The following is a 25,623-nucleotide window of genomic DNA, read 5'->3' on the forward strand; positions in this document are numbered from 1 at the left end:
ATCAACAAGGAGTTAATCAAGATAATAAAATAAGACCATACATACATACATAAATAAATAAAAATTCAGTTTAAAGCTAAGCTACAAAGTAGGTCTTCAGTCTCTTTTTTTAAAACATCAACCGTCTCTGCAGCCCTTAAGTTCTCTAGCAGGCTGTTCCACAGTCAAGGGTCATAATGATGGAAGCCTCACCTCTATTTGTTGTTCCCAGTTTGCCATTCTCTTACAAAAAGAGGTGTGTACAGCAGTACAGTATTACCCTTTCAGAAACAACCATTAAATCCTTTTGTGAATTCTGAAAAGAATACAAAAGCGGATAAATAATTAAATTCAATCTAAATTATAAAGACTTGTTTTAAAAAATTAAATAGATGTATTAATAATGTTTCTATTTTTACTTATTGTATTTCCAGTGGACTTCATTTCTACAATAAATGTAATAAAAACACAACTATTATATTGTTTAATTGAATTTAATTCAACATGATGGCTACATTTTAGATGAAACCCTAAGGATAGTTTATACAATTATTTTCAGTAACTATTCTAAAGGTAAGCAATTAAAAATGTTGCTTTGTTCACATTTCCTGTTAGCTATCACTGTACCATGTCAAATTAAAGATTCAAGGAAAGCATTAATCTAGGTCTCTCATTAAATGAATTAACAGTCTTGGTCCAGCCTGCAGTGAACTACAGATGAACTACAGATGTAACCTTTATGCAGAAAGCATTTTTCAATGAAGAAAACTTTGGTTTATTTAACTTTTGTTTTGAACTTGCCAGGCATGTTTCAGTACCGCTTGCTCAACCTTTAAAACTATGCATTTGAAATACTAAGAAAATTCTGTTTACTTTGTGAGTCCCCATGTCTTTGTTACAAATGAAAGATTTAATCAATCATCCTTTGACAACTACAATCTCTGAGCTTCAGTGTTTGCATGCATTCATGCTGTAAAGACGTGCAGGTTTGTGCTTCATTTGGACAACTTTCAAAACCGTTCTTTTCAACCTGCCGCACACAGTTGGCAGCTGCACCAGATAGAAACCCAGCTTAGGTAGTTATCTTTTTTTTGTTTTTTTTCACATAAGTAGCCTGAGGCTTTCTCTGACATTATAAAAACTCTTCCCACATGCTTACTGATCAACGTAACTTTTAGCACTGCTTTTGAGGATTGGGACGTGAGGTAAAGTTACAGTTTTCACATTTTACTTTTCACAAGTCAAATTTACATGAATCTTTGTTTTATTATTTAATTCATATGATTATTTTTAAAACACGGCAGTGTTTATTTCTGTATCCTGATGCTTTCTGGACCAAATATTCAGAAATAAGCTGTGAACAGAGTTACAAAAAAATCTGAGTGCAACTAAATTCCTAAGTTAGCTCTTTTAATTACAAATTTGCTTTAGCATACACTTTGATGAATGGCCCTGCATGTTTCTGTATCTGTACTACTCAAGTCATACTTTTACTTGAAATGGGTTTGGGAGTGGGGACTTAAGCTGATGGATACTGTTTGGTTTCTGCAGTTTTCATACGCTGCAGTGATGTCTGCTCCGGGTGTGTGCATGAATATCATCAGCGCCCGTCAATTGAAAGATGGCTTTGGAACAATCACTAACCCTGAGAAGTTCTTCAACCAAGACTTCAAGCAGATGAAGGAGTACTGTCTCATCCGGCGTGTAAGGTACATCGATGACATGTTCCCCCCTGACCAGAAGTCTATCGGCCAGGGGTTCATGGATCCGTCTGAACTGGCCCGGGTGGAGTGGCTGAGGCCATCGGTGAGTCTGTCAATCAAAGAGAAAAAAACATTTTTCTTAAATATTTTTTTTGTTGTTTTTGTTTTGTTGTTTTATTCTTATGAATGACTGCTTGGTTTTGTGAAATCTTTCTTTCATTCATTTATTTATGCCGTGGCAAATGTTTTCCTGAAACTTTGCTGGGCCGTTGCTTTTGGTTGCTTTCTGTGCATTTTTAGTTCTGCTGCTGCACTTTCTGTATTTTTGAGCAGTGATTTTGCTTTTGGTTTGTCCAAAGTTTTTTTCCACCAGTAGTGAAACTGCATGTAAATGGTTTATGTAACAAAACACGTCTGTCAGGTTATATAAAACACATGAATCCTGTGTTATGCAACTTTTCCTTTTCTTTTACAGAAAATAGTTTCTAATCCATCCTTTGTTGTTGACGGGGTCTCGAGGTTTGACTTTGGTCAAGGATTGGCTAGTAAGAAAATCCCTTTGTTTGTTGTGAACCCTGAAACTGCTTTTTCATAAGTGCCATCCAAGACAAGAGGCAGAAAACATACATGTTAAAAAAAACATGTGAAAAGAGGGTTTGTGGAACTTTCTTTGAGATGCACTTATAAAGCCTTAGAAATTAGATGACACATTCAAATAACTTATCAAAAAATAAACATTTTATTATCTTATTGTTTGTTACAAACTACAAGACATGGGAAAGTTAGAGGAATAAGAAAGCTCCTTTATAGGGGTAAACAGCGAAATCGTTTCATCACAAGGTTTGCTGTTGTGCACTGCCTGTAGACCAAAACAAAGTTCGTCTTGAACCATACCTTCCTCTACCTTTTCCCCAAAGGGGGTATTTCCATATTTTTAATTAAGAGAATAATTGTTTGACTTTAGAGCAAGATTTCTTGTTTTCACACTCAGACACATTTTCCTCTCTTAAATATTTTTTCTCTCTCTCTTGGGCTGCTGCATAAGCTGTGTGTCAAATGTCCTCCAACCAATAGAATACTTGATAAATGCTGACCCAGCAAACTTCACGGAACTTCACGATTCTTTAAGAATGCAAGAAAGGGATTCCAGATGTCTTTAAATGTGTCTGATTTCTTTTTCATTGTGTATGTTAACTTTTCAAGCACAAGACATGCTGATAGTTCTTTCAACCAGTGATCAACTGAAGGACTCTTGATGTTTTTCCAGCAAAGAGAAATCAAGCATCTAGCTTGTAATAAACATAAATCAGTCATTTTCTTTCCTTGCTGTTTAGCATACAGTCCTTTGGATACAAATTAATAACACAAAGTATGGCACGGGTACATTTAATAACTTCATTCCAAATTTTTCGTACCCCAGGACAGTCCCACAGACAATGAAATAAGGTGCCCTTTTTAACAATGCATTTAACACACATATCAGAAATATTTGGATTAATCTTATTCCATCTATCCAGAGTAATACGAGTTCTCATAATTAAATTATACTGAATCATTCTAAGTTGTGTATTTATTGTGAGGAGTTGAGCTTTCGAGCACACCTCCCTGCAGTCTTCCTTAGAGATATCTTTTTACAAGTCATTTACCCATTGAGTTTTCTCGTGTTCAGTAGAGTCTTTATGATTTTTTACCAATACGCTCCAGAGTAAGGAAATCTGGCCCTTGCTAGCACGATTATTTACTGCTAAGTTTGCCAATGTGAACAAAGGGGGTTGTGCATAAGAGTGTGTTTGTGCATAAGGCAATATGTTTTTATTATGCTATTATTTTTTATTGATACATGCATGTGTTTCTTTTTTTTTTTGTCAATGAAAGAAAAACAGTGACTTGCTAACTCACAGTAAAAGTACACATTTAAAAATGAAATACAAACATACTGGATGAAAATCACGAATTGAGATTTAGATATTCTGCTTTTATGGTACTCTGTAATTAACCTACAGTAATTGAGATGCATTACCATGATTACAGCCTTGTTCCACTTTGTCAACTAAATGAAACATTTCAATTATAGGTTTTTTTTTCCTCTCACAAAATATATAACATTAAACTAACTAGTATTTCTAAAATTTCAACCCTATTATTCCTACAGGATCTGCTTCGACATATATCTTGGATTGTTAAACAAAATCAAGTCAGCCATCCTGATGTAGATCTTTATCTTCACTTTATGTGCCCTCACAAAGTCATCTTAGTTGAGTAGCTGATCACAAAAGTTTGCCAGAGGCCCAATGAGTTATAATATCACTGACAAATAAGTGTCTTCCTTTAAAAGTAAAAAAATCATTAAATTATTATAATAAGCAAACGTTGGTGGCAATAAAACTACTGAATAAGAAGACTGAAGAAGAGTGTGACAAATTGCTCAGTCAGCATTTATCAATAAATCTGTAAAGCATAAAAACGTTTATACTATAGGTAAAGAATTAATTTCCAATAACAATTCTAATAATAAGACATATATCTGTCGAGTGTGATCTCATCCATGTAAATTCTGTTAGAAGAATTTGTAGAGCTGAGTTTTCTACCTCCTGGCTGTGTTAACCCGTGTGTCTGCTACCAAACAAAACACATTAATATAAATGTACTACCAAAATGCACTATTGTGACAAGTGAAGCATGTTTTTTCTTTATTCAGAAAACTGCTGGTTGATTGCATCTATTGGAGCTCTGACCTTCCAGAATGACATCTTTAAGCAAGTTGTTCCCCTTGAGCAAAGTTTTGATGAGGACTACTGCGGGTTGTTCCATTTCAGGGTAAATAATCTTTTTTGATATATTGAGAATGAATATTTTAGAAAAGCACAAATACATATTGTCATTTTAAGAAACAGGCAACAGGGCTTTTGCAATGCTCACACTGTTATTTATAGGTCAAACTGCAGTTGATGGCATACAATCTACACAACAGCAATGTTTATTTCTTCTTTTTTTTCAAAATTATTGTTTATGTATTATGAATTTTTAATTAATGGAAAATAAAAATGAAATTATTCATCTTTGAGATTGGACATGCAGAAAAGTCCAGAGTGCAAAAAAACATTGCAGTAACTTAACATCATGGACAACCTCCAGTATGTGATTAAACTATGAAGAGTGTTCAGTCAGAGGCTTCTTCAGCATTACTGAAACAAATAACCATACAAGAGGTCATTGACAACCCCAGCTATAGTGGTGACTTTTTACAGCAGTCACTGGATTTACATGGTGAAGTTTGTTTGCTCCCTGGCCTCTGCTATCCAGGTAGGCATTTGCACGTAATGAAGCAGGATGCAGTGGTTGCTGTGGTGAGACAGGTCCCCTATTGTCAAACCATCTTCATAGGTCTTACTATCAAGGATAGCCAGGTCTTGGAACTTGATGTCCAGGCTGTGTACTCATCCTTTGAATCATTCCCAGGCTAACTGTATCTACTTTTGATGCTAAGCTGAGCAGCTTTTGACCTATTTAAAACACAAACATCAAAAAAGGAATAAAATAATGTCATCAAGCACTGGGAAACAAACTAGGAAAGGGTTTTAAGATAGTGTTAGTCTGTTACACTGAACAAGCATCCACTTGTCTTAGCACAAAAACAATGTTTTGCTTTGTCTCTCTACCAGTAGAAATAAATGTATAAACTGTACATTTTTTTTCACTGTCTCCTCTTTAGTTCTGGAGATTTGGAAAATGGGTTGACGTTGTCATTGATGACAAGCTACCAACAATCAATGGAAGACTCATCTTTGTCCACTCCAAAGACCCAACTGAATTCTGGCCTGCACTGCTGGAGAAAGCCTACGCAAAGTATTCAGGAGTTCACTGAATTGTTGCTGTATGGGTTCTTGTTTTATTTCTTTATGGGGCTGATTTTTATTCACATTTTTATTTCAGGGTGTGTGGCTCCTATGCAGACATGAATTCTGGAACACCTGCAGAAGCTTTAGTGGATTTCACTGGTGGGGTCCACATTTGCGTTCAGCTGAATAACCCACCTAAAAGCCTGTGGAAACTGATGTGCAGAGCTGGGCAGTCAAAGTCACTGATGGGATGTGGCACATTACCGGGTGTAAGCATGATGGAGTAACTTTTCTAAAGCACCTTTCCTTTTGTAAAACATTTGAAAACACTATGCTGTTGGCCTAAATTATCATGGGCCTGTTCCATAAATTATCATCCAGAGTTACAGACATATAATGGATAGATGCGATGATATAACTCCATTATGGTTATATGTAGATGCATAGTTACTGAGTTCCTTGAAAAGAATGTCAGTCACAGAATTTAAAGCCAAATAAAAGCACTACCAGCCATGGTATGACAGGAAAAACAGTAGAAGAATGTTTATGAAAATCTCCTTTTATGATCAAGAAGTGTCAGCCAGATGGTGCATGTTGATTTTTGGCCATCAATGTATTGAGCTGATTACATGACCTTATTAGAAGTTTTGATATTTAAATGCCAAGTCAGATGTTTGAGTTCCTTGTGATGCTCTTTTAGGAGTTTTTATACTGTTTTAAATCACAAAATCCTACTGGGATGTAAATGGCCAATATATGAAGCATGCAGCCATTGTAAAGGCTCATATATATATATAGATATATATGGGGGGGGGATGGGGCTTGCTGCTATTGGGTTGGGGTTCTGGGGGATTTTACTATCTGTAATGCACCTTGAGTTGCTATTTGTATGTATGAAAGGTGCTATATAAATAAAGTTTGATTTGATTTGCATTTTTATTCATCTTAATCTTCCCCACTGACCCCTAAGACATGTCATAGCAAATAGTTTAACCTCTTATTATTTTGTCAAATAATATGTGGTAAAGTTCTTGATAGGACATATTCTATCTATATTTCTTAGGAGAAATCTGACAACGAGGTGTTACCCAATGGACTGGTCCCAAGCCATGCTTATGCTGTTACAGGAGTGATGCAGGTAAAGTTTTGTATTGACTGAAAAGAATTTGCAAAATATAGGAAGTTTCTTCAAAGTCGCCTCACCAAATTATTTTTATTAGGAAATAATAGTAACAAATCAATAAATATCCTTATTCTTTAAAGTATTTTATGTTATGGGGGTGTGCTGTAAAATGGTTACACAGATGTTTGTCTTGTGGTTTTTGGATAACAGATGATGAGCCAAGGAATGCCTGTAGACCTGGTCCGTTTATGGAACCCCTGGGGTAAAGGAGAATGGAATGGAGACTGGAGCGACAAGTAAGAGGGAATCTTATACACTACTGAGACTATTTTACAGCTAAACTTCCCTGGTTTTTTACACCACCAGAGATACAGAATTGAATGCATTTTCCAAACAAGCTCAGCCTATTAATAGTAATTTGTCTCTGCTTATGCTAATCTATGCCGAGATTCTACATTTTACATGATCTTAGTCTTTTATCTGATGTTTTATCTGATGTATCTGTGCTTACTTGATTCACAAGTTAAAGATATTTTTTGTTTGTCATACATGTTTGGACAAGAGCCTTGAGAGATCGCTTTGTTGTTGTCTTATTACGATAATTTCGTAATCTCAAACTGGTTGTGTGAGTTAAAGTAATACAGGGGATGAAAAGTTTTGACAGGGCTTATTGTTGAGCCAAATGTCACTGGATCCATTAGCAAAAAAATGGTCTGTCAGAAGTTTTTGTCTGCAAGATTAAGCAAAAAGAATCTAAGTGCATTTCAGATAAGAGGCCACAGGCACTGATCTGGTTGGAGGAAATGCATTACAAGTTCTCATCTTGTGCATACCATACATTTAAAATCTATTTGTGTTATGATAAGTCTTTACTTGTCTATAATGAAGAGATTTTTTTTGCCTTGAGAACTTCAACAAACTGGTCTTGGCTAAGTTTTCTTTTAAAGGGGAAGCAAACATCCTACAGAATGTTATAAATCCATATTCTTATAGGCTTTAGGGCTTTAGCTTTCTCACAGGAACTAGTAATTACACATTTGCCCACTAAAATCACTGTGGAATCTCTGATATACAGTATCTCACAAAAGTGAGTACACCCCTCACATTTTAGCAAATATTTAGTTTTATCTTTTCATAGGACAACAATGAAGACATTACACTTTGATATAATGTACAGGAGTCAGTGCACAGCTTGTTCAACAGTGTAATTTTATTTTCCCCTCAAAACAACTCAGCACACAGCCATTCATGTATAAACCACTGGCAACAACAATGAGTACACCCCAAGTGAAAATGTCCAAATTCAGTCAATATTTTGTGTGTCCACCATTATTTTTCAGCACAGCCTTAATCCTGTTGGGCATTGAGTTCACCAGAGCTTCACAGGTTGCCACTGGAATCCTCTTCCACTCCTCCATGACAACATCACGGAGCTGGTGGATGTTAGAGACCTTACGCACTTCCACCTTCCGCTTGAGGTGGCCTCACAGATGCTCAATAGGGTTAAGGTCTGGAGACATGCTTGGCCACTCCATTACCTTGACCCTCAGCTTCTTTAGCAGGGCAGTGGTCATCTTGGAGGTGTGTTTGGGGTCGTTGTCATGTTGGAATTCTGCCCTGCGGCCCAGTTTCCTCAGGGATGGGATCGTGCTCTGCTTTAATATGTCACAGTACATCTTGGCATTCATGTTTCCCTCAATGAACTGTAACTCCCCAGTGCCGGCAGCACTCATGCAGCCCCAGACCATGACACTCCCACCACCATGCTTGACTGTAGAGAGGACGCACTTGTCTTGGTATTCCTCACCTGGTTGCCGCCACACACGCTTGACACCATCCGACCCAAATAAGTTTATCTTGGTCTCATCAGACCACAGGACATGGTTCCAGTAATCCATGTCCTTATTCTGGTTGTCTTTAGCAAATTGTATGCGGGCTTTCTTGTGCACCATCTTTAGAAGAGGCTTCCTTCTGGGACGACAGCCATGCAGACCAATTTGATGCAGTGTGCGGCGTATGGTCTGAGCACTGACTTGCTCACCCCCGACCTCTTCAACCTCTGCAGCAATGCTGGCAGCACTCATGCGTCTATTTCCCAAAGATAATCTCTGGATGTGACGCTGAGCACGTGTGCTCAACTTCTTCGGGCGACCGTGACGAGGCCTGTTCTGAATGGAACCTCTGCTTTTAAACCGCTGTATGGTCTTGGCCACCGTGCTGCAGCTCAGTTCAAGGATGTTGGCAATCTTCTTGTAGCCTAGGCCATCTTTATGAAGAGCAACAATTCTTTTTTTCAGATCATCTGAGAGTTCTTTGCCATGAGGTGCCATGTTGACTCTCCAGTGTCCAGTATGAGAGAGTTTGAGAGCGTTAACACCAAATTTAATACACCTGCTCCTCATTCACACCTGAGACCGTGTAACACTAATGAGTCACATGACAACAGGGATTCAAAATGGCTGATTGGGGCCAATTTGGACATTTTCACTTGGGGTGTACTCATTTTTGTTGCCAGTGGTTTATACATGAATGGCTGTGTGCTGAGTTGTTTTGAGGGGAAAATAAAATTACACTGTTGAACAAGCTGTGCACTGACTCCTGTACATTATATCAAAGTGTAATGTCTTCATTGTTGTCCTATGAAAAGATAAAACTAAATATTTGCTAAAATGTGAGGGGTGTACTCACTTTTGTGAGATACTGTACACATGTATGCTTTAAACCATATGATAAAGTAGGGGCTTGACCAATCAGATTATACAGTCAGTTTCATGTCCTCCCAGTGGAGCATGTCCTCTCTGATAACTGAACTCTGCATCATATCCCTTAGGATAAGACCATCTTATTCTTTTGGTAACTATCATCTGCTCATAACCATATTTGAGGGCTGGAAACTATATAACCTGATAAAACAACAGCTTTGCCTTTCTGCTCAGATTTGGCATCACCAGACAGACCAGTTAACCGTCTGCTTCATTGTTGGCAGTGTCCCAGTACACTTGTCATGCTGTGTCCTGCTCTATTCTAACCCCACTTGTGAACAAGACCCTAAGATACTTAAACCCCTTCTTCTGAGGCAGCAACTCATTCTGGACTTGAAGTAAATAATATACCCTTCTCCAAATGAGGGCCATGGACTGAGGTTTGGAGGTACTAATTTTGATCATGGTTACTTCACCGTCAGCTAACTGCCCCAGTGCATGTTCAAGGTTACTACTTCACCACTTGGATCAGGTGAGGCCAACAGGAAAACAACATGCCAATGCTGTGAAAAACAAACATACAATTTTAGATTTGCATGACTGGAAACTTATTTGCCTTTGGTTGGAACATTCTGTCCATGAAGGTTATGAACAGGATCATTGAGGAAAGGTGGTCCTGACAGAATCCAACACCCACTGAAAATTAGTTTGGCTTACTGTCAACGATGCAAACCAAGCTCTTACTTTGATTCTACAGGCACTGAATAACATGTAGAATACAACCTATAACTTAACATTACCAGAGCACCTCTCACAATACACCAGAAAGGAGAGTCATAAGTCTTCTCCATTTTCATAAAACACATGTAGACTGGTTGGGCAATGTAACACTGGTGGTCCAGTGTTATATTGTTTCTACCGAATCCAATTTAGAGACCATCAGTTTGACTCTTCTCTCCAGCACCCCAACATAAACTTTCTTATGGAAGTTACGCCATTTGCCAATACACCTGCAACATCCTGGACTGCCAGGGGGGTGTTGCACAGACAGAACCTTATGGAGCTCAGGGCTGATCTCATTTGCACCCAGGGACCTGCCATCATGGAGTTCTTTAACCCTTTAATTCAATCCATCCGTCCGTCCATCCATCCGTCCATCCATCCATCCATCCATTTTCTACCGCTTATCCAGGGTCAGGTCGTGGGATGCAGCTGCCAAGCAGGGAAGCCCAGACTTCCCTCTCCCCGGCCCCATTCACCAGCTCATCAGGGGGGATCCCATGGCGTTCCCAGACAAGCCGAGAGATGTAGTTCCTCCAGCATGTCCTGGGTATTCCCGGTGCTCATCTCACAAATTTATCCCCACTGATCCCCATACTTTAATTCTGAATGTATCATTTTTGATATATACCATTTCTGAGACATTTTGCATCGTTTTATGCTAAACATTTTGCTCAAAAATCTGTAGTTTCTGATGCTTGTCTTTGGACCCTGATAGATACATTTTGCACTACAATTTTTTTTTGACAGATTACATGATAATAAATGTCAAATACATGCAAATTGTTGTTATTTAGTAAGTTCGAGGGCCCAAAAAGGACTTCAGGTAAAAAAAAAAAAAGGGAGAATTTTCTGCCTATTATGTCTTGGGTCAGGCTGTAGAGGATATACTACTTCCCATACCCCCGCCCCGATGAGAGGTGAAGGCTCTCCAAAGTCCCCTTACACTTTCCATAATGCAAGGTGTATTAGCTGGTATACTCAAGTATTCCATCTACTGACTCACTATATCCACATTATACAGCAGCACTGTGACGAAGCCGTCTCGTCACTGACAGCTGTCCCTACTGAGTCCATAAACGCGCACACAGACACACACACACACACACACACATACTCGCCTAGTCAGTTCCCCGGGGACAAACTCCCGCCAAAGTCCGACAGTCATATTACAACAGTAAACCACACAGGAATACAGTCTGCCTCACGTAGCGACTTATTAAGGGTGCACACTTAATATTTTGCAAGGCTGATTGATTATATGGCGTTTGCTGGTTACTTACCGTCCTCTTCCTGTCACTGCTGTGGCTTTGGTCAAACCCGAGGCCATATCCAACCCACTGTTAAGTAGCCGACCTGGCCGACATCCGGAAGTGACGTCACGACCACGTGAGCACCCCGGTTTGCGCCAAACATTTTTATTTTTAAAAACCATTTATTATTTTGCTGTTTCTACTACTGTGATTAATGTGAATCTTCGAAACGAATGTGTAGAATTTGTGTTATTTTTGTAATTATTTTATTTATGTGGAAACATAATAAGAACTTAACTAAAGTGATTTATTTGTAGAAATTAAGGATTATTAAGCATAAGGGGCGGGGCTTAGAGTATTTAAAGGGAAGCCTGAGAAGAAGGATAGAGTCATTCATTGAGTTGCATTGCTGGCAACTGGAAGGATTGAGCGGAGACAAAAGGTTGGATTATTTTTGGCTGGTCTAGAGAGAGACAAAAGTTGTATGTTTGTTATTTTTCTTATTTTTTCTTTTTGTAAATATGTAAATATAATTGGCACTGGAGTTTTTGGACATTTCTTGCACTGCTGAGCACCGTTTGGGAGCCACGGGCACAATAAATCCACCACAAACTGACAAGCGACTTGCCTGTTTTATTGGTTGGCGAAGAACCCCGCCACAAGTGGTGTCAGAAGTGGGATGGCAAGTCGTGGAAAAAGGTCAGCTCGCCCACCCAGACGGACTGGATTACGCTCACAGGCAAAGGAGGAGTTGGACCAGGACGCCGGTGCAGCAGGTGGCGAGGAAACCGGCTGGGACACAGAGATGACCTCGGAGGAAGAGGAGGGGACGTCTCCGGCTTTTTCTGGACCATCAGGGGTGTCATCGGACCTGGTCACCGTGGTGAAGACCTTCTTGGAGGCCCAGCAGAAGAGGGAAGAGGGTTTACTGCGTGAACTGCGGGACCTCAGGGTGTCCCTCCGACCTACTGCCCCTCCGCGACCTCAAGCTCCAGCTCCTGGATCCGCGACATCAACCCCCATCACAGCAACTGCTAGTAGCCCAAGACTGCCTACACCTGCCCCTCGCCGGCGTGATATTGGCTCTTTCACGCCACCGAGTGATGCAGAGGAAGCAGTAACTGGATCAGACCAGCAGAGACCAGACTCTATATACCACACACAACCAAAGATTCCTCCATATCAGGTGGGAGAGGATATTGAAAACTACTTGTTACGCTTTGAAAGAATGGCTAAAACCTGGAAATGGCCAGAGACTGAATGGGCATGCAGACTGGTTCCCCTTCTCTCAGGAAAAGCTCTGGAGGCTTATACCTCCATGGATGAGGATAGAGCGCACTCATACAGAGACCTGAAAGAAGCTTTATTGAGCAAGTTTGACATATCACCAGAGACATACAGACAAGAGTTTCGCTGTGCATCTGTGCCACATGGAGAAACGCCCACTGAGACATATCACCGCTTAAAAGGACTCTACCGCCGTTGGATTCAGCCGGAGCAACGGACCAAAGAGCAGATCGGGGAGGCCATCATCCTGGAGCAACTTCTTCGCGTCCTGTCGCCAGAGGTGAGAACCTGGGTAAAGGAGCATGAACCAGCAGATGGATTGACAGCAGCAAAACTGGCTCTACAGTACCTCAATGCACGCAGAGGAGGACCATCTACACGTACCACCACCTTGGCTCGACCCACCACCAACGTACGGCCTCCAGCCGTTCCGATATCGCAGGTCTGGACACAACGGGGAGCAACAGTACGACATCCTCCAGGTATCACCAGCACAGGGACTGAACAACCAGCAACCGGTAAGACACTGATTTGCTATTATTGTCAGCAGCCTGGACACAAAGCTTCAGTTTGTCCACTGAAAAAAACAAAAGTCACTGGTGCATGTTATGTACCCAGAAATGAGCTGGAACCAACTGAAAATGACAAAATGAGGAAGAGCGCATATAAAACTGTGACAGTGAATGGTGATTCTGTAACAGCACTAATTGACAGTGGTAGCTTTACATCACTCATCAGCAGACGTCTTGTTCCAGTTGGTAATATGGACAACAGTAATACCACAGACATTGTGTGTGTTCATGGAGATAATCATACTTACCCTCAGACTGAAATAACTGTGTTAATCGATGAGCAGCCTTATTTTCTGACTGTTGGGGTGGTAGATAATCTGCCTGTGGACCTTCTTTTGGGGAGGGACTTGCCAGTGTTGATGTGTTTGCTACAGAAAGGGGAGATTGATGAAATTGCTGGGAATGATAATGTTGATGCTAACACCAATAATACTGCTAATGCTAATGACCAGGAGTGTGTTTCTTGTCCGGTTATTACTAGAGCCCAGGCAAAGGCTGGGGTCATGCCTCTCCCAGACTTGGATGGTAGTCTGTGTGAGGGTGGCATAAAAGGGCCTAAAAAGTCTAGACGGCAACGTCGTTTTGAAAAACAGCTTGGTATAACTGAACACAATGTACAAGGTTTAAACACAGACAAAATATGGGAGATACCTGAAAATATTGTGGAATTACAGAAGCAAGATAGCACATTGGAGCCCCTGTTTGCCAAGGTGATGGATGTTGGGAATGTTAATCCTGTGGGGAATGATTTCTTTATTGTTGAAAATGGTATATTATATATAAGCAGTGACAACCACAAACGCCTTGTAATCCCAATTAGCTGCAGACCCTTAGTAATGCATCTAGCTCATACTGTTCCATGGGCTGGGCACCTTGGACGACATAAAACTTACATACGCGTTAGCTCACGATTTTATTGGCCTGGTATGTACACAGACATTCAATCATACTGCATGACATGCCCAACCTGTCAGAAAACATGTACTCCTCGCAGGTCAGATCGTGCTTGCCTTCAACCACTTCCAGTTATCTCCACACCATTTCGAAGGATTGCCATGGACATTGTTGGACCACTGGTAAAGAGCAGCCAGGGACATCAATACATCCTGGTCATCTGCGACTACGCTACCCGGTACCCTGAAGCCTTTCCCCTGCGCACAATCACTTCTTCAGCCATTGTCCACGCTTTGGTTGAACTGTTTTCCAGAATGGGGATCCCTGATGAGATACTGACAGACCAGGGTACCAATTTCTGCTCCAGACTGATGCAGCAATTCCACAAACAGCTAGGCATCCATGCTATTAAAACCACACCCTACCATCCGCAGACTGATGGACTGGTCGAGAGATTCAACCAGACTTTGAAGCGGATGCTGCAGAAATTTGTGGCCGACACGGGTAAGGACTGGCATCGCTGGTTACCTTTTCTCCTCTTTGCCTATCGTGAGGTTCCTCAAGCATCCACCGGTTTTGCCCCGTTTGAACTCCTGTACGGCTGGGACGTCCAGGGACCCCTGGATCTACTCCGCAAAAGCTGGGAAGGTCCTGCTAGCAACACCGAAGAGAGAGGTGTGGTGCAGTTCATCCTGGAGATGAGAGAACGTTTGGCCAAATACAAAGAAGAAGCAGAAAGTAATTTACAAGAGGCACAACGGACACAAAAGAGATGGTACGACCAGCAGGCACGACAGCGGGACTTCAAACCGGGTCAGAAGGTGCTCCTACTCCTTCCTTCCTCCAACAGTAAACTGTTGTCAAAGTGGCAAGGACCGTACACCATTACCCGGAAAATGGGCCCTGTGACATATGAAGTGCATCATCCTGAGAAGAAGAAGCCGAAACAGACTTACCATGTCAACCTACTAAAGAGATGGAAAGAACCTCAGAATCAGGTGGCGACGGTGGGCCTAGTGGTGAGAGAGGAAGAGTTTGAGAAGGAAAACCCAGGTTGGGACACCTTAACCCAGACTGCAACACCAGTGCTTTCCCATCTCACACCAGACCAAGCATCAGACCTTCTACAAGTGTTCCAGGAGGCACCGTCCCTGTTTGGAGCAACGCCAGGCAGAACCTCAGTCACGCAACATGTCATCCGGTTAAAGGACAACCAACCCATCAGACAACGTCCATACCGTGTTCCTCAGCAGCTGGTTGGGAAACTGAAGGAGGAGATCACAACCATGTTGGAGATGGGGGTGATCGAGCCATCAGAATCAGAGTGGTGTAGCCCAATGGTCCTCCTAACCAAAAAGGATGGCTCACTACGGCCCTGCATCGATTTCCGAAAACTGAACGCCATTTCAGAGTTTGACGCCTATCCCATGCCAAGAATTGATGACCTGCTGGAAAGAATTGGATCTGCCACATACATCACCACACTGGATATGTGCAAAGGATACTGGCAAGTACCTTTGGAGCCCTCCTGCCGACCCTACACAGCTTTTCGCACACCTGCTGGCCTCTTTCAGTTCACGGTCATGCCGTTTGGCCTCCATGGAGCCCCAGCAACCTTCCAGAGACTGATGGACAGGGTCCTCCAGGGGTATGAAGACTTCAGTGCTGCCTATTTGGATGATGTGGTCATCTTTAGCAACACCTGGGAAGAGCACATCAAACATCTGAGGAGAGTCCTGGGAGCCATTCAGCAGGCCGGGCTGACTTTAAATATTGCCAAGTGTGAGTGGGCTAAACAAGAGGTTCAATACTTGGGATACCAGCTGGGACGAGGAGAGGTACGGCCACAGGTGGACAAAGTGGAGGCCATCCTTAACTGCCCGCAACCACGGACCAAAAAGGAGGTTCGTTCCTTCCTGGGTTTGGCTGGCTGGTATCGCCGTTTTGTACCACAGTTCGCAACCATCGCTGCCCCACTTACAGCACTTACCACCAAAGACCAGAAGAACCCTGTGGCCTGGAATGAGGAATGTGAGGAAGCCTTCAGAGCCCTTAAGGGACAGCTGTGTTCATCTCCGGTCCTGCGCAGCCCCGACTTTAACAAGAAGTTCCTGGTGCAAGTGGATGCATCAGCCGTGGGAATCGGAGCAGTCCTGGCCCAGGGTGAGGAAGGAGCTGAACAACCCATCCTGTATCTGAGCAGGAAGCTACTTCCCCGTGAGACCAGATACTCTGTCATTGAACAAGAAGGACTGGCAATAAAATGGGCATTAGAAAGTCTGCGCTATTACCTGTTGGGCAGAGAATTTGATCTAGAGACTGATCATCGTGCTCTTACCTGGATTAGTTCAATGAAGGACAATAATAGCCGGCTTACACGGTGGTACCTCTCACTGCAGCCTTTCAAGTTCCACATCCGCCATCGATCTGGAAAATCCAATGTCGTAGCAGACTATCTGTCACGGTTGCCGAACATTGCCAACCTTGGGGAAGAGAGGGATAATGTGACGAAGCCGTCTCGTCACTGACAGCTGTCCCTACTGAGTCCATAAACGCGCACACAGACACACACACACACACACACACACACACACACACATACTCGCCTAGTCAGTTCCCCGGGGACAAACTCCCGCCAAAGTCCGACAGTCATATTACAACAGTAAACCACACAGGAATACAGTCTGCCTCACGTAGCGACTTATTAAGGGTGCACACTTAATATTTTGCAAGGCTGATTGATTATATGGCGTTTGCTGGTTACTTACCGTCCTCTTCCTGTCACTGCTGTGGCTTTGGTCAAACCCGAGGCCATATCCAACCCACTGTTAAGTAGCCGACCTGGCCGACATCCGGAAGTGACGTCACGACCACGTGAGCACCCCGGTTTGCGCCAAACATTTTTATTTTTAAAAACCATTTATTATTTTGCTGTTTCTACTACTGTGATTAATGTGAATCTTCGAAACGAATGTGTAGAATTTGTGTTATTTTTGTAATTATTTTATTTATGTGGAAACATAATAAGAACTTAACTAAAGTGATTTATTTGTAGAAATTAAGGATTATTAAGCATAAGGGGCGGGGCTTAGAGTATTTAAAGGGAAGCCTGAGAAGAAGGATAGAGTCATTCATTGAGTTGCATTGCTGGCAACTGGAAGGATTGAGCGGAGACAAAAGGTTGGATTATTTTTGGCTGGTCTAGAGAGAGACAAAAGTTGTATGTTTGTTATTTTTCTTATTTTTTCTTTTTGTAAATATGTAAATATAATTGGCACTGGAGTTTTTGGACATTTCTTGCACTGCTGAGCACCGTTTGGGAGCCACGGGCACAATAAATCCACCACAAACTGACAAGCGACTTGCCTGTTTTATTGGTTGGCGAAGAACCCCGCCACAAGCACTCCATCTATCCTGTAAACACTGTAGGAAAATCTATCTAAGGCAGACCGAAAATCATGTCCCAAGGCCTTACTGAACTCCTTCCCAAGAGTTTGTTTCTGTTGCTGTCCTATCCACTTTATACTTGCCCTTCTTGTATCATCAGCAGCCTCCAGGGTTTCACAAGCTAATGGTTCAACTGGAAAGGGCTTAAATTTATTACGTGCATGGACACATACAATAGTAGCAAGCCTGCATACACACTACAGCATGGAATGCACATTAGTTAATTTTTTGTATTTATCTCTTCATGCCACAAAGAGTTTCTAGAAATTTTGTCTCTGCTTTCTTTTTTGACACATTGTCGCTAAAGGTCCCAGCTGTGGCACACCGTGAGTCCTCAGGATCGAGAGATGTGCCTTTCAGTTTGTGAAGATGGAGAGTTTTGGTGAGGATGCTGAAATTTGAAAATTGCAACATCCATTCCCAAAATGCAAGAATCAAAATTTCTGTATATAAATGCTCTATATGAATATCCCATCAATGTCCAATAGCACGTCATGTGTTTTTTTAAATCATTCTTTTTTTAAGGATGACCATGGAAGACTTCTGTAAGTTCTACTCAGATCTTGACATTTGCTGCATGTGCCCTGACTTCCTTGATGGGAGCTCCTCTTGTCACTGGAAGACCTCCTTCTACGAGGGCCGATGGGTTGCAGGAACCACAGCTGGAGGCTGCATGAATTACCCAGGTTCTTGCAATAAATGTAGACTCGAGAAAAATGTTCTATCTTAGCAGATTGCTTGGGGACTTGAGGTTTTCATCATACTTTAACATACTGAGTTTAATAAATAATTGATTAGAGCCTTAAACTTGCTATTGTCATTAAAACTGTTTAAGCAAAACCCAAAAGGAATAATTGAATATTTGCCAAATAAATGACCTGATTGTGTGTTAGGTCATTTTATTTAGTTGGTCCTCAAAGCATGTCATGATTCGATTTAATTTATTTCATTTCATAAACAGATTCATGACACTGTTGGCAAAACTCTAAATCATCTCCCTTTTTTTTTGTTCTAGAGAGCTTCTGGACTAATCCACAATTTCGGATCAAGATTGAAAAATTATCCAATGAATGCTCCGAAAAACAGAGTGAGCAAAACATTCTGATCTCTCTCATGCAAAAACCTGACAAGAGGAACAGGCGCCTGGTTCAAAATCTCCACATTGGAATCTCTGTATTTGAGGTATTTAATACATTTCAGTGCTTTATAAAATTTCACACACATTCAGATGGTCCAGGTATGTAGGTGGAATCCAAATGTGGATCCTACATGAAAAAATTATTGGAAATACTTGTATGGGCTCAAAATGGGAAATATAAATGGGGTACATTTGTGTTATAAAACATGAATGGGCACTAGATGGAACCCATTTATTACTCCGTAAACTTGCATCAAACCCACATGGACAGTTAAGATCAGGCCAATATGGAACCTGTGGATGAACTAGTGTGAGGAACACTTTACAGTCCACCAATGTGAGTGTAAGAAATTAATGTTGGCTGGGTGGGCGGATTGTCATATTGTAGAGTAGATGCAACCTATTATGCAAAATGGCTTTTGTTTAAAGCCAATTGAATTCAACTGAACTGAAAGTTAACATTGTTACTATAGTATTACTTTAGGATTAGTGTTTATGTACAAAATCTCTCAGAAGCCTTATTACCAAATCATTAAACTTGAAAATTTTCACTCAACTGATTTTTAATGTTACTAACAAACCCTCTTTTTTTTCTCCAAGGTGACTGAAGAAGTAAGTTGTTTTACATATATATATATATATGTATAGCTCAATTTCAAACCATTTTTTGCATCCATAACAACTTTAATCACAATAAATGACTAAAAATAACATCCATTTCACTGACCTTTCCAGTACAAGGCACTGAGAGGAAAATTCCCAGCTAATTTTTTCAGAAGAAACATCCCTGTTGCCAAGACTAAAAACTTGATGAATGCACGTGAGGTAATGGAGCTGATGGCGCTGAGGCCTGGTGAATACCTGATTGTGCCGTGTACATTTAATCCAAACGAGACAGCCTCCTTCATCCTGACCATCATCTCCAAGGCAGAAACGCATGTCCAGTAAGTCACTTGTAGTTTCTGGAATTACATGAAAAACTATTAAATTGCGTGACTCAGTCTGACTCAAAAAAGTTCACACCTTCATTTGGATTGTTTTGCTTTTACACTACATTTTACGCAAGCAGAACAAACTACTTGGACAATGTCCCATACTTAGAACAACTGCTTGCTATGGGGAAAAATTCCTTGAAATGACTGGTTACTGACAATAACAAAAGAAGAAAATCAGACTCATTGATTGGCCAGGGCCGAAAACAGCTCGTTCTTCACAAGCAAACAATGAAGCAACACAGAGTTTATTCTATCTTGGGGTTTCTGTTTTTACTTTTACAGAGGTTTCACCAAAACGTACCTCTCTTCCTCTCTTTGGTTCACTGGATAGTGTGTTTGCAGTCACAATGCTTGCAAACCGCCCCAGGGTTCACTTGCAAATGAACAGAGACCCCTGGTTTCAAGTGGAGCAGAGTTAGCTTCTTCGGTCTGCACACGAGTGCAAATACATGTTCACACTTCTCCAAACAAACTGTACTATCTGTGCAAGCAGACCAGGGTTTATTTAAAATGGAACACATAGGGTCTGCATTAATGCACCCTAAATGTCAAAGTTACAGTCTTATAGTTTTTTGTCATTACTGTGAAATGCATGTAATTATAGTATAATATTTGCTACACTACTTGATAGTAAATAAATAACAAAAAAAAGTTATGGTATTTTGTTTCTTCTTTCCTTTCAGTGAAAATTCGGGTGGCCATAACCATGAATATATGGAAACAGAAGAGGTGAATATATGATAATGGCGCATATTGATCTAATATCAAGAAAACTGCAGAACATTTAAGTTTTGACAAGATTACATTAATGGCTTTAAAGTTGCCACCTTACACCACAAGGTAGAAACCCTAACTAGGGTATTTTTTATTTAATAACCCAGTGTTTGGTCAAAGGGGCGGACCTGGGCAACCCCTAGACTCTGACTGCCCCGCCTCCAGGTGTCACTTCAAGTATAGACAGTCAAATCTAACAAATATTTATGTAAACAGACCTTTACTTGGGTAAACCTCAGATGCCCAAGTGTAAGTAAATGCAGCATGTAATGGACTTCTATATGTTTTTCTACATAAAGTTATAAAGCAACATTTCCATATTTATGATTGTTATGTAGCATTCATCCAAAATCATCTTGCCAACTGCCTATGTGTGCGATGATAAATATCTGTCTAAACTACTTACATTTTATAAAGAGGATGTAAGAGTCCTAACACCACCAGTTTGGAGACTGTGCAAAGTTAAATGGCCAATAATAGTAAAGAAACACTGATAATCTGGTTTAAAGCAAGTCTTTGTGCAGCAGTGATTAAAGTCATACAATCCAGGATCATCCTAAGTAAACGCCAGGTGATTTTAGAAGAAAAAAAAAAAAAACTTTGTTTGCTTTTACAAGTTTAGATTTTTGTGCTACATTAGATAACCACTTAACTTCCAATAACCAGTTAATAACCAGGCCCCCACATCAAAAATTTGCTAGACCTGCCCCTGCTGTCACCAGCATTGTTTACTCTGTTTTATGTCTGTGCTGCTCACATTTGAAACATTTTGTCTAATATTTGTTTAATATATATATATATATATATATATATATATGAGATCGCTCATATGTTTCATCATCTTTTGCAGCACAAATCAGAGGAGAATAGAGTTGATGATGACAGTAAGAGAACCTTGTTCCGTCAGTTCTCTGACAAGGTAATGTGTGTCTTTTAGACAATCTTCAACATTTTGTAGATTATTCATTTCTCAGTGAAAGTTCAACTGAAGGCATCCATCATCATGAAACAATACGAGTCAAACATAAATGCATGTATGCTTTCATTCAATTTCCAGTATGAAGAAGTGGACGCTGAACAGCTCCAGAAGCTCCTCAATGACAAAATTCTGAAAGGTTTGGAGATTAATGCAAGCAAGTTTGAAAGCCAGAAGATTAAATCTAGCTAAAGTTTAATGTGTTGGTATTTTTTCCTATTTTATTTTAGGAGACTTGAAATCTGGAGGCTTCAGCATTGATGCCTGTCGCAGCATGGTTGCTCTCATGGACGTATCCTCACATAAAAAATTCACTAGAAAATAGGCTCTTCCTGATTTCGTCGTCTTTTTCAAATGCTTATTTGCTTAAAGACAAATATTTAGGAGTACATGTAGTTCATAAAACACACAATAAGTGGACCTCTCATAACCTGCTTATACCCTCTCATTGGTATTGAAGTATTGTCACACTTCAGACCGAGGCACGACACTACATGTGCAGCACTAATAACTTAACTGAGTGTTGAACAGACATCCGTCACCGGCAGACTGAATGGTGAGGAATTTGTTCAACTTTGGAGGAAGGTTGCAACATACAAGGTGAAATGAGCATATTAAATTTTTTTTCTCTTTATTATTGCCTTCCTAAAAAGTTATGATAAGACGTAGCTGTAAAGAATCAAATGCAGAACTAACTGCTAATTAAGTGTAAGATTCCCAGACTTAAACCGTCTCTGTTTCTCCAGGAAATTTTCTACCGTTGTGATGTTTCAAAAACAGGGACTCTGTCACTGAGTGAGCTGAGAAGTGCAGTCATTGCTTCAGGTATACCATCTTTAAATTCTTTTCAGCTGCTAAAGATGTGGTACATTAGAGGAAATACAAGCTTGCATTGATTAAAAATGGCTTGTCAACAATAAACACACTAACTGTATGTTAAGATCTCTTTTTGTTTGTGCTGACCCCAAGTGGCAAAGAAATTCTTAATCAATTTACAGTAAAAGTGATGTTAGGCCTTTGGATGATGGGAACAGTGAACAGCTCTCCACAAACCAAACCTATTCTGTCATTATATGTGTTGGTTAGGAAAGGGCATCAACGATGACATGTTGAATTTGATGGCCCTGCGTTACGGCGCCTCCTCAGGACACATAAGCCTGGAGAGCTTCATCTGTCTTATCCTTCGCTTTGATTGCATGTCCCGTGAGTACATTTGGAAATCTGCTGAGGGTATAAAGCTGATCTTACTTCATTCTAACTGTGCATGCAAAAGCAGCAATAAATCTGAGCAAACATACTTAATTTTATTTCCAAAAAACTTGTGTTTTTTTGTAATGAAAGTTTCAGAGTGTGATATTTGTCCTAGATGTATACGTTTTCATTGTACTAAAGATCTGCACTCACATACAAGTAAGCAAATCCAAAAGACAAAAAAAAAAAAAATCATGTTGTGCTGTGTAATGTTATTGGGGTTAATTTCTTGTCAGTTCATTTAGTTAATGAACAGCAACAGGAAAATACTAAATGCTAACTTCTGGTGTGAACTAAACATGGGCAGAGATATAGACAAGTTTGTCTGCAGGAGTTTAGACAAGAAGTCAGGAAGAAAAGAAAGAGGAGTTGTTGTCAACATAACAACTGTGCTACACAGTAAAATTATTTCTATCAAAAGAAACTCTTTTTGTTTACCTACAGTTTTCTAATATCTTGATTTCTAAGAAAAAACTAGAGATCCTGAAAAGTTTTATAAGGAGAAACTCCCTGCTGGGTGTCATGTCCTAAGTGTGTAAACACAGCAGCATTTGAACACAACACAAAGTGCTGGCTAGGACGTCCAATCAATGCCTGTACATTAAGACGCCTTACCAGTGCAGAAGTAGGCAGTGCAGTGAGGTTCATGGCTGGTGATGTTAAAACGTTAAAAAATGTTAAAACGTGCCAAAGGTACCAGCAAAAATCATTCCGGCAGCACAAAAACCAAATGTTTTTGAAAATCAGAATTTTTCTCTACCAAAAAAATGTTAAAGTAGAAAATGGAAAATTCCGAAGAAGTGAATATTCTATCAAGTTACTGCAACAAGTTCACATTAGTGCAATTCTTGAACACTAAATTTGCCACATATTACACATTTGGCTCTTCCAACAGCTGCCAAAACCCATGTCAGGCCAGGCTCATGACCTTTGGGCTGTGTCTGGGCCATATACCATTTACCAGTAGCCTAACAGAACAGTGAGTTTCAAAGGTTGTCCATATCAGACCAGATACTTCTGCTTTATGGAAATAACATGAATTTATATACATTTTTTTAATATGCCATATTTGAAAGGTTTTAACGTGGATCCTGCTAGACTAACCAAATCATGTGCATGGTTAATGAGTCGTTATCTAAATGTTTTATGCCTGCAGAGTGGATAAAGTGTGCATGCAGTAAAGAGTGAAGTTGCCACTGCATGTCTGAATAGATTTGTTTTTCAAGAAATAAAAATGTATGTTCCTCATAACAGAAATCTTCAGACAGCTGTCAGATGGGAAGGCCATGACTCTTCGTGAAGCAGAGGTGCTGTCATTTTAAATTCTGAACCTTTTAAACTGTGTGTGGATTAAATTGGGTCAGATGAAAGGAAAGGTTTTGATGCAGTAATTGTAGATTTGACTCATATGAAACTAACTATCCTATTGTATTTTTCCCCTCTTTGTTTTACAGTGGATGTACCTTGCAATGTACACCTAAACTGAAAGAGAGGATGAACTCAAGAATTCTGTGAAAAGAAAAATAAATACGAAATTTGTTTTTCTGCAAATAAGAGATCTACACACACACACACACACACACACACACCAGATGATGCGTTTATATTAAGTGGCATTTCCCGTTACCTGTTAAAGACTTTTTTTTTTTATCGTCCTCACCAAGGTTTGGTATCAAAAGCTGAACTTTCATTATCAGAAAAAATATTTAATCCACACTTAATTGTTTCCAAAGCATTATATCTCAAATTATGTTGGTTTTCTCTATTTTAAGTGAATAATCAAAATTTATTTTTACCAATAAGAAGGAGTTCATTTTCCATTTAGCCATAGCAGTACTTAGTATAAAAACAAACACTCACTTCACCAGAACTTAACCATCACAGTCCTGCTTAGGATAAGTTAAATCACAGTAAATGGTTTGAAGTGGGACTAGTGTAAGCTTTTCTTTTATCATGTTACATCATTTAACTACTCCCATCAACACTGTATTTTAGTACTGATAAGGCATTATTATATTGCAATAGGGCTATTATTTCAGTTTTCCAGACTGTGTGTTCCTGAAATGCATAAATAAACCCCTCACTGAGGGGATTTTAGTTGTGATGATGATGACAATGGTGGTGGCTAATATTTACTTATTTGCTTAGTGTAGTTGATCTGGTGAAGATTGCTTTTGTCTTTGATGCTTTTATTATCTAATCAGCTGATATTAGATAGATAGATTAGATAGATATGGTATTTGAAAACACTTGCCCTTTTCCAGATGGTTTCTGTGGAGAATTTCTCAGATAGTTCTGTAAATAAACCAGCTGGTGATTCAGATCAATGTTATTCCTCAATGTTATTGAAATAAAATTCTTCTGAGGAGTAAGTTATCAGATTCAACAGCAGAAATTCTACTATTCTTTTTAATGTGTAGCTACCTGTTTGGTGATTATTTAACTATCCAAACTGACCCCAGCCTAGATGGCCACCAGACTATTCGATCCCTAAAAGAAACAAGAGCAAAGCAGAGGAAGTGCACAGTGGTAGCATCAGTGGAAGAAATTAAGACTGAGCCTGAGTTTTTCCATGTCGGATATTTAGTGTCAACCTGTCAGGATTGATTATTTTTGATGGATTATCAGGAGATTTATGAGTATGAGTCCACTCTGTGACTGAGGAGGGGGCAGTAATGTTAGCATGTTACCTTCCTAAACTAAGATGGTGTAGATGGTAAACAATTAATGTTAATTTTATTTTCAATGTTGTCTGGTTATGTCATTGAAGCTCATAGTAGCTACAGATAAATTACTTTCCTGTCAAAACTGTAAGCCAGCCTATTCATTCTCTCTTTTCTTTTAACATTTTAGTTCGGGCATTTATTAAGAAATTTGTATTTTACAAAATAAAGACCTTATTCAAATATT

The 25,623-nt window shown here is 40.0% G+C and overlaps 1 protein-coding gene and 1 long non-coding RNA gene across 2 annotated transcripts; one reads left to right on the forward strand and one right to left on the reverse strand.

Moving 5' to 3' along the window:
* Window positions 1-1,034: 1,034 nt before the first annotated feature.
* On the forward strand, window positions 1,035-25,623 carry LOC121630757 (calpain-1 catalytic subunit-like). The gene is made up of 22 exons (XM_041971221.1): window positions 1,035-1,184; window positions 1,531-1,785; window positions 2,158-2,227; window positions 4,381-4,499; window positions 5,395-5,528; window positions 5,616-5,790; window positions 6,585-6,659; window positions 6,855-6,940; window positions 17,887-17,961; window positions 18,105-18,265; window positions 18,595-18,761; window positions 19,318-19,329; window positions 19,453-19,661; window positions 20,396-20,441; window positions 21,337-21,405; window positions 21,544-21,601; window positions 21,693-21,754; window positions 21,994-22,062; window positions 22,209-22,287; window positions 22,549-22,665; window positions 23,968-24,020; window positions 24,168-25,623. The coding sequence occupies exons 2-22, from the start codon at window positions 1,549-1,551 to the stop codon at window positions 24,192-24,194; spliced, it is 2,100 nt and encodes a 699-aa protein (XP_041827155.1). The 5' UTR covers window positions 1,035-1,184; window positions 1,531-1,548; the 3' UTR covers window positions 24,195-25,623.
* LOC121630762 lies at window positions 12,728-13,093 on the reverse strand. The gene is made up of 2 exons (XR_006008593.1): window positions 13,016-13,093; window positions 12,728-12,934 (listed from the first exon to the last, which is right to left on the reverse strand). It is a non-coding gene; the product is annotated as an uncharacterized LOC121630762 (long non-coding RNA).

The sequence above is a fragment of the Melanotaenia boesemani genome, chromosome 20 (assembly GCF_017639745.1).
Source record: "Melanotaenia boesemani isolate fMelBoe1 chromosome 20, fMelBoe1.pri, whole genome shotgun sequence".
Classification (NCBI taxonomy): Eukaryota; Metazoa; Chordata; class Actinopteri; order Atheriniformes; family Melanotaeniidae; genus Melanotaenia; species Melanotaenia boesemani.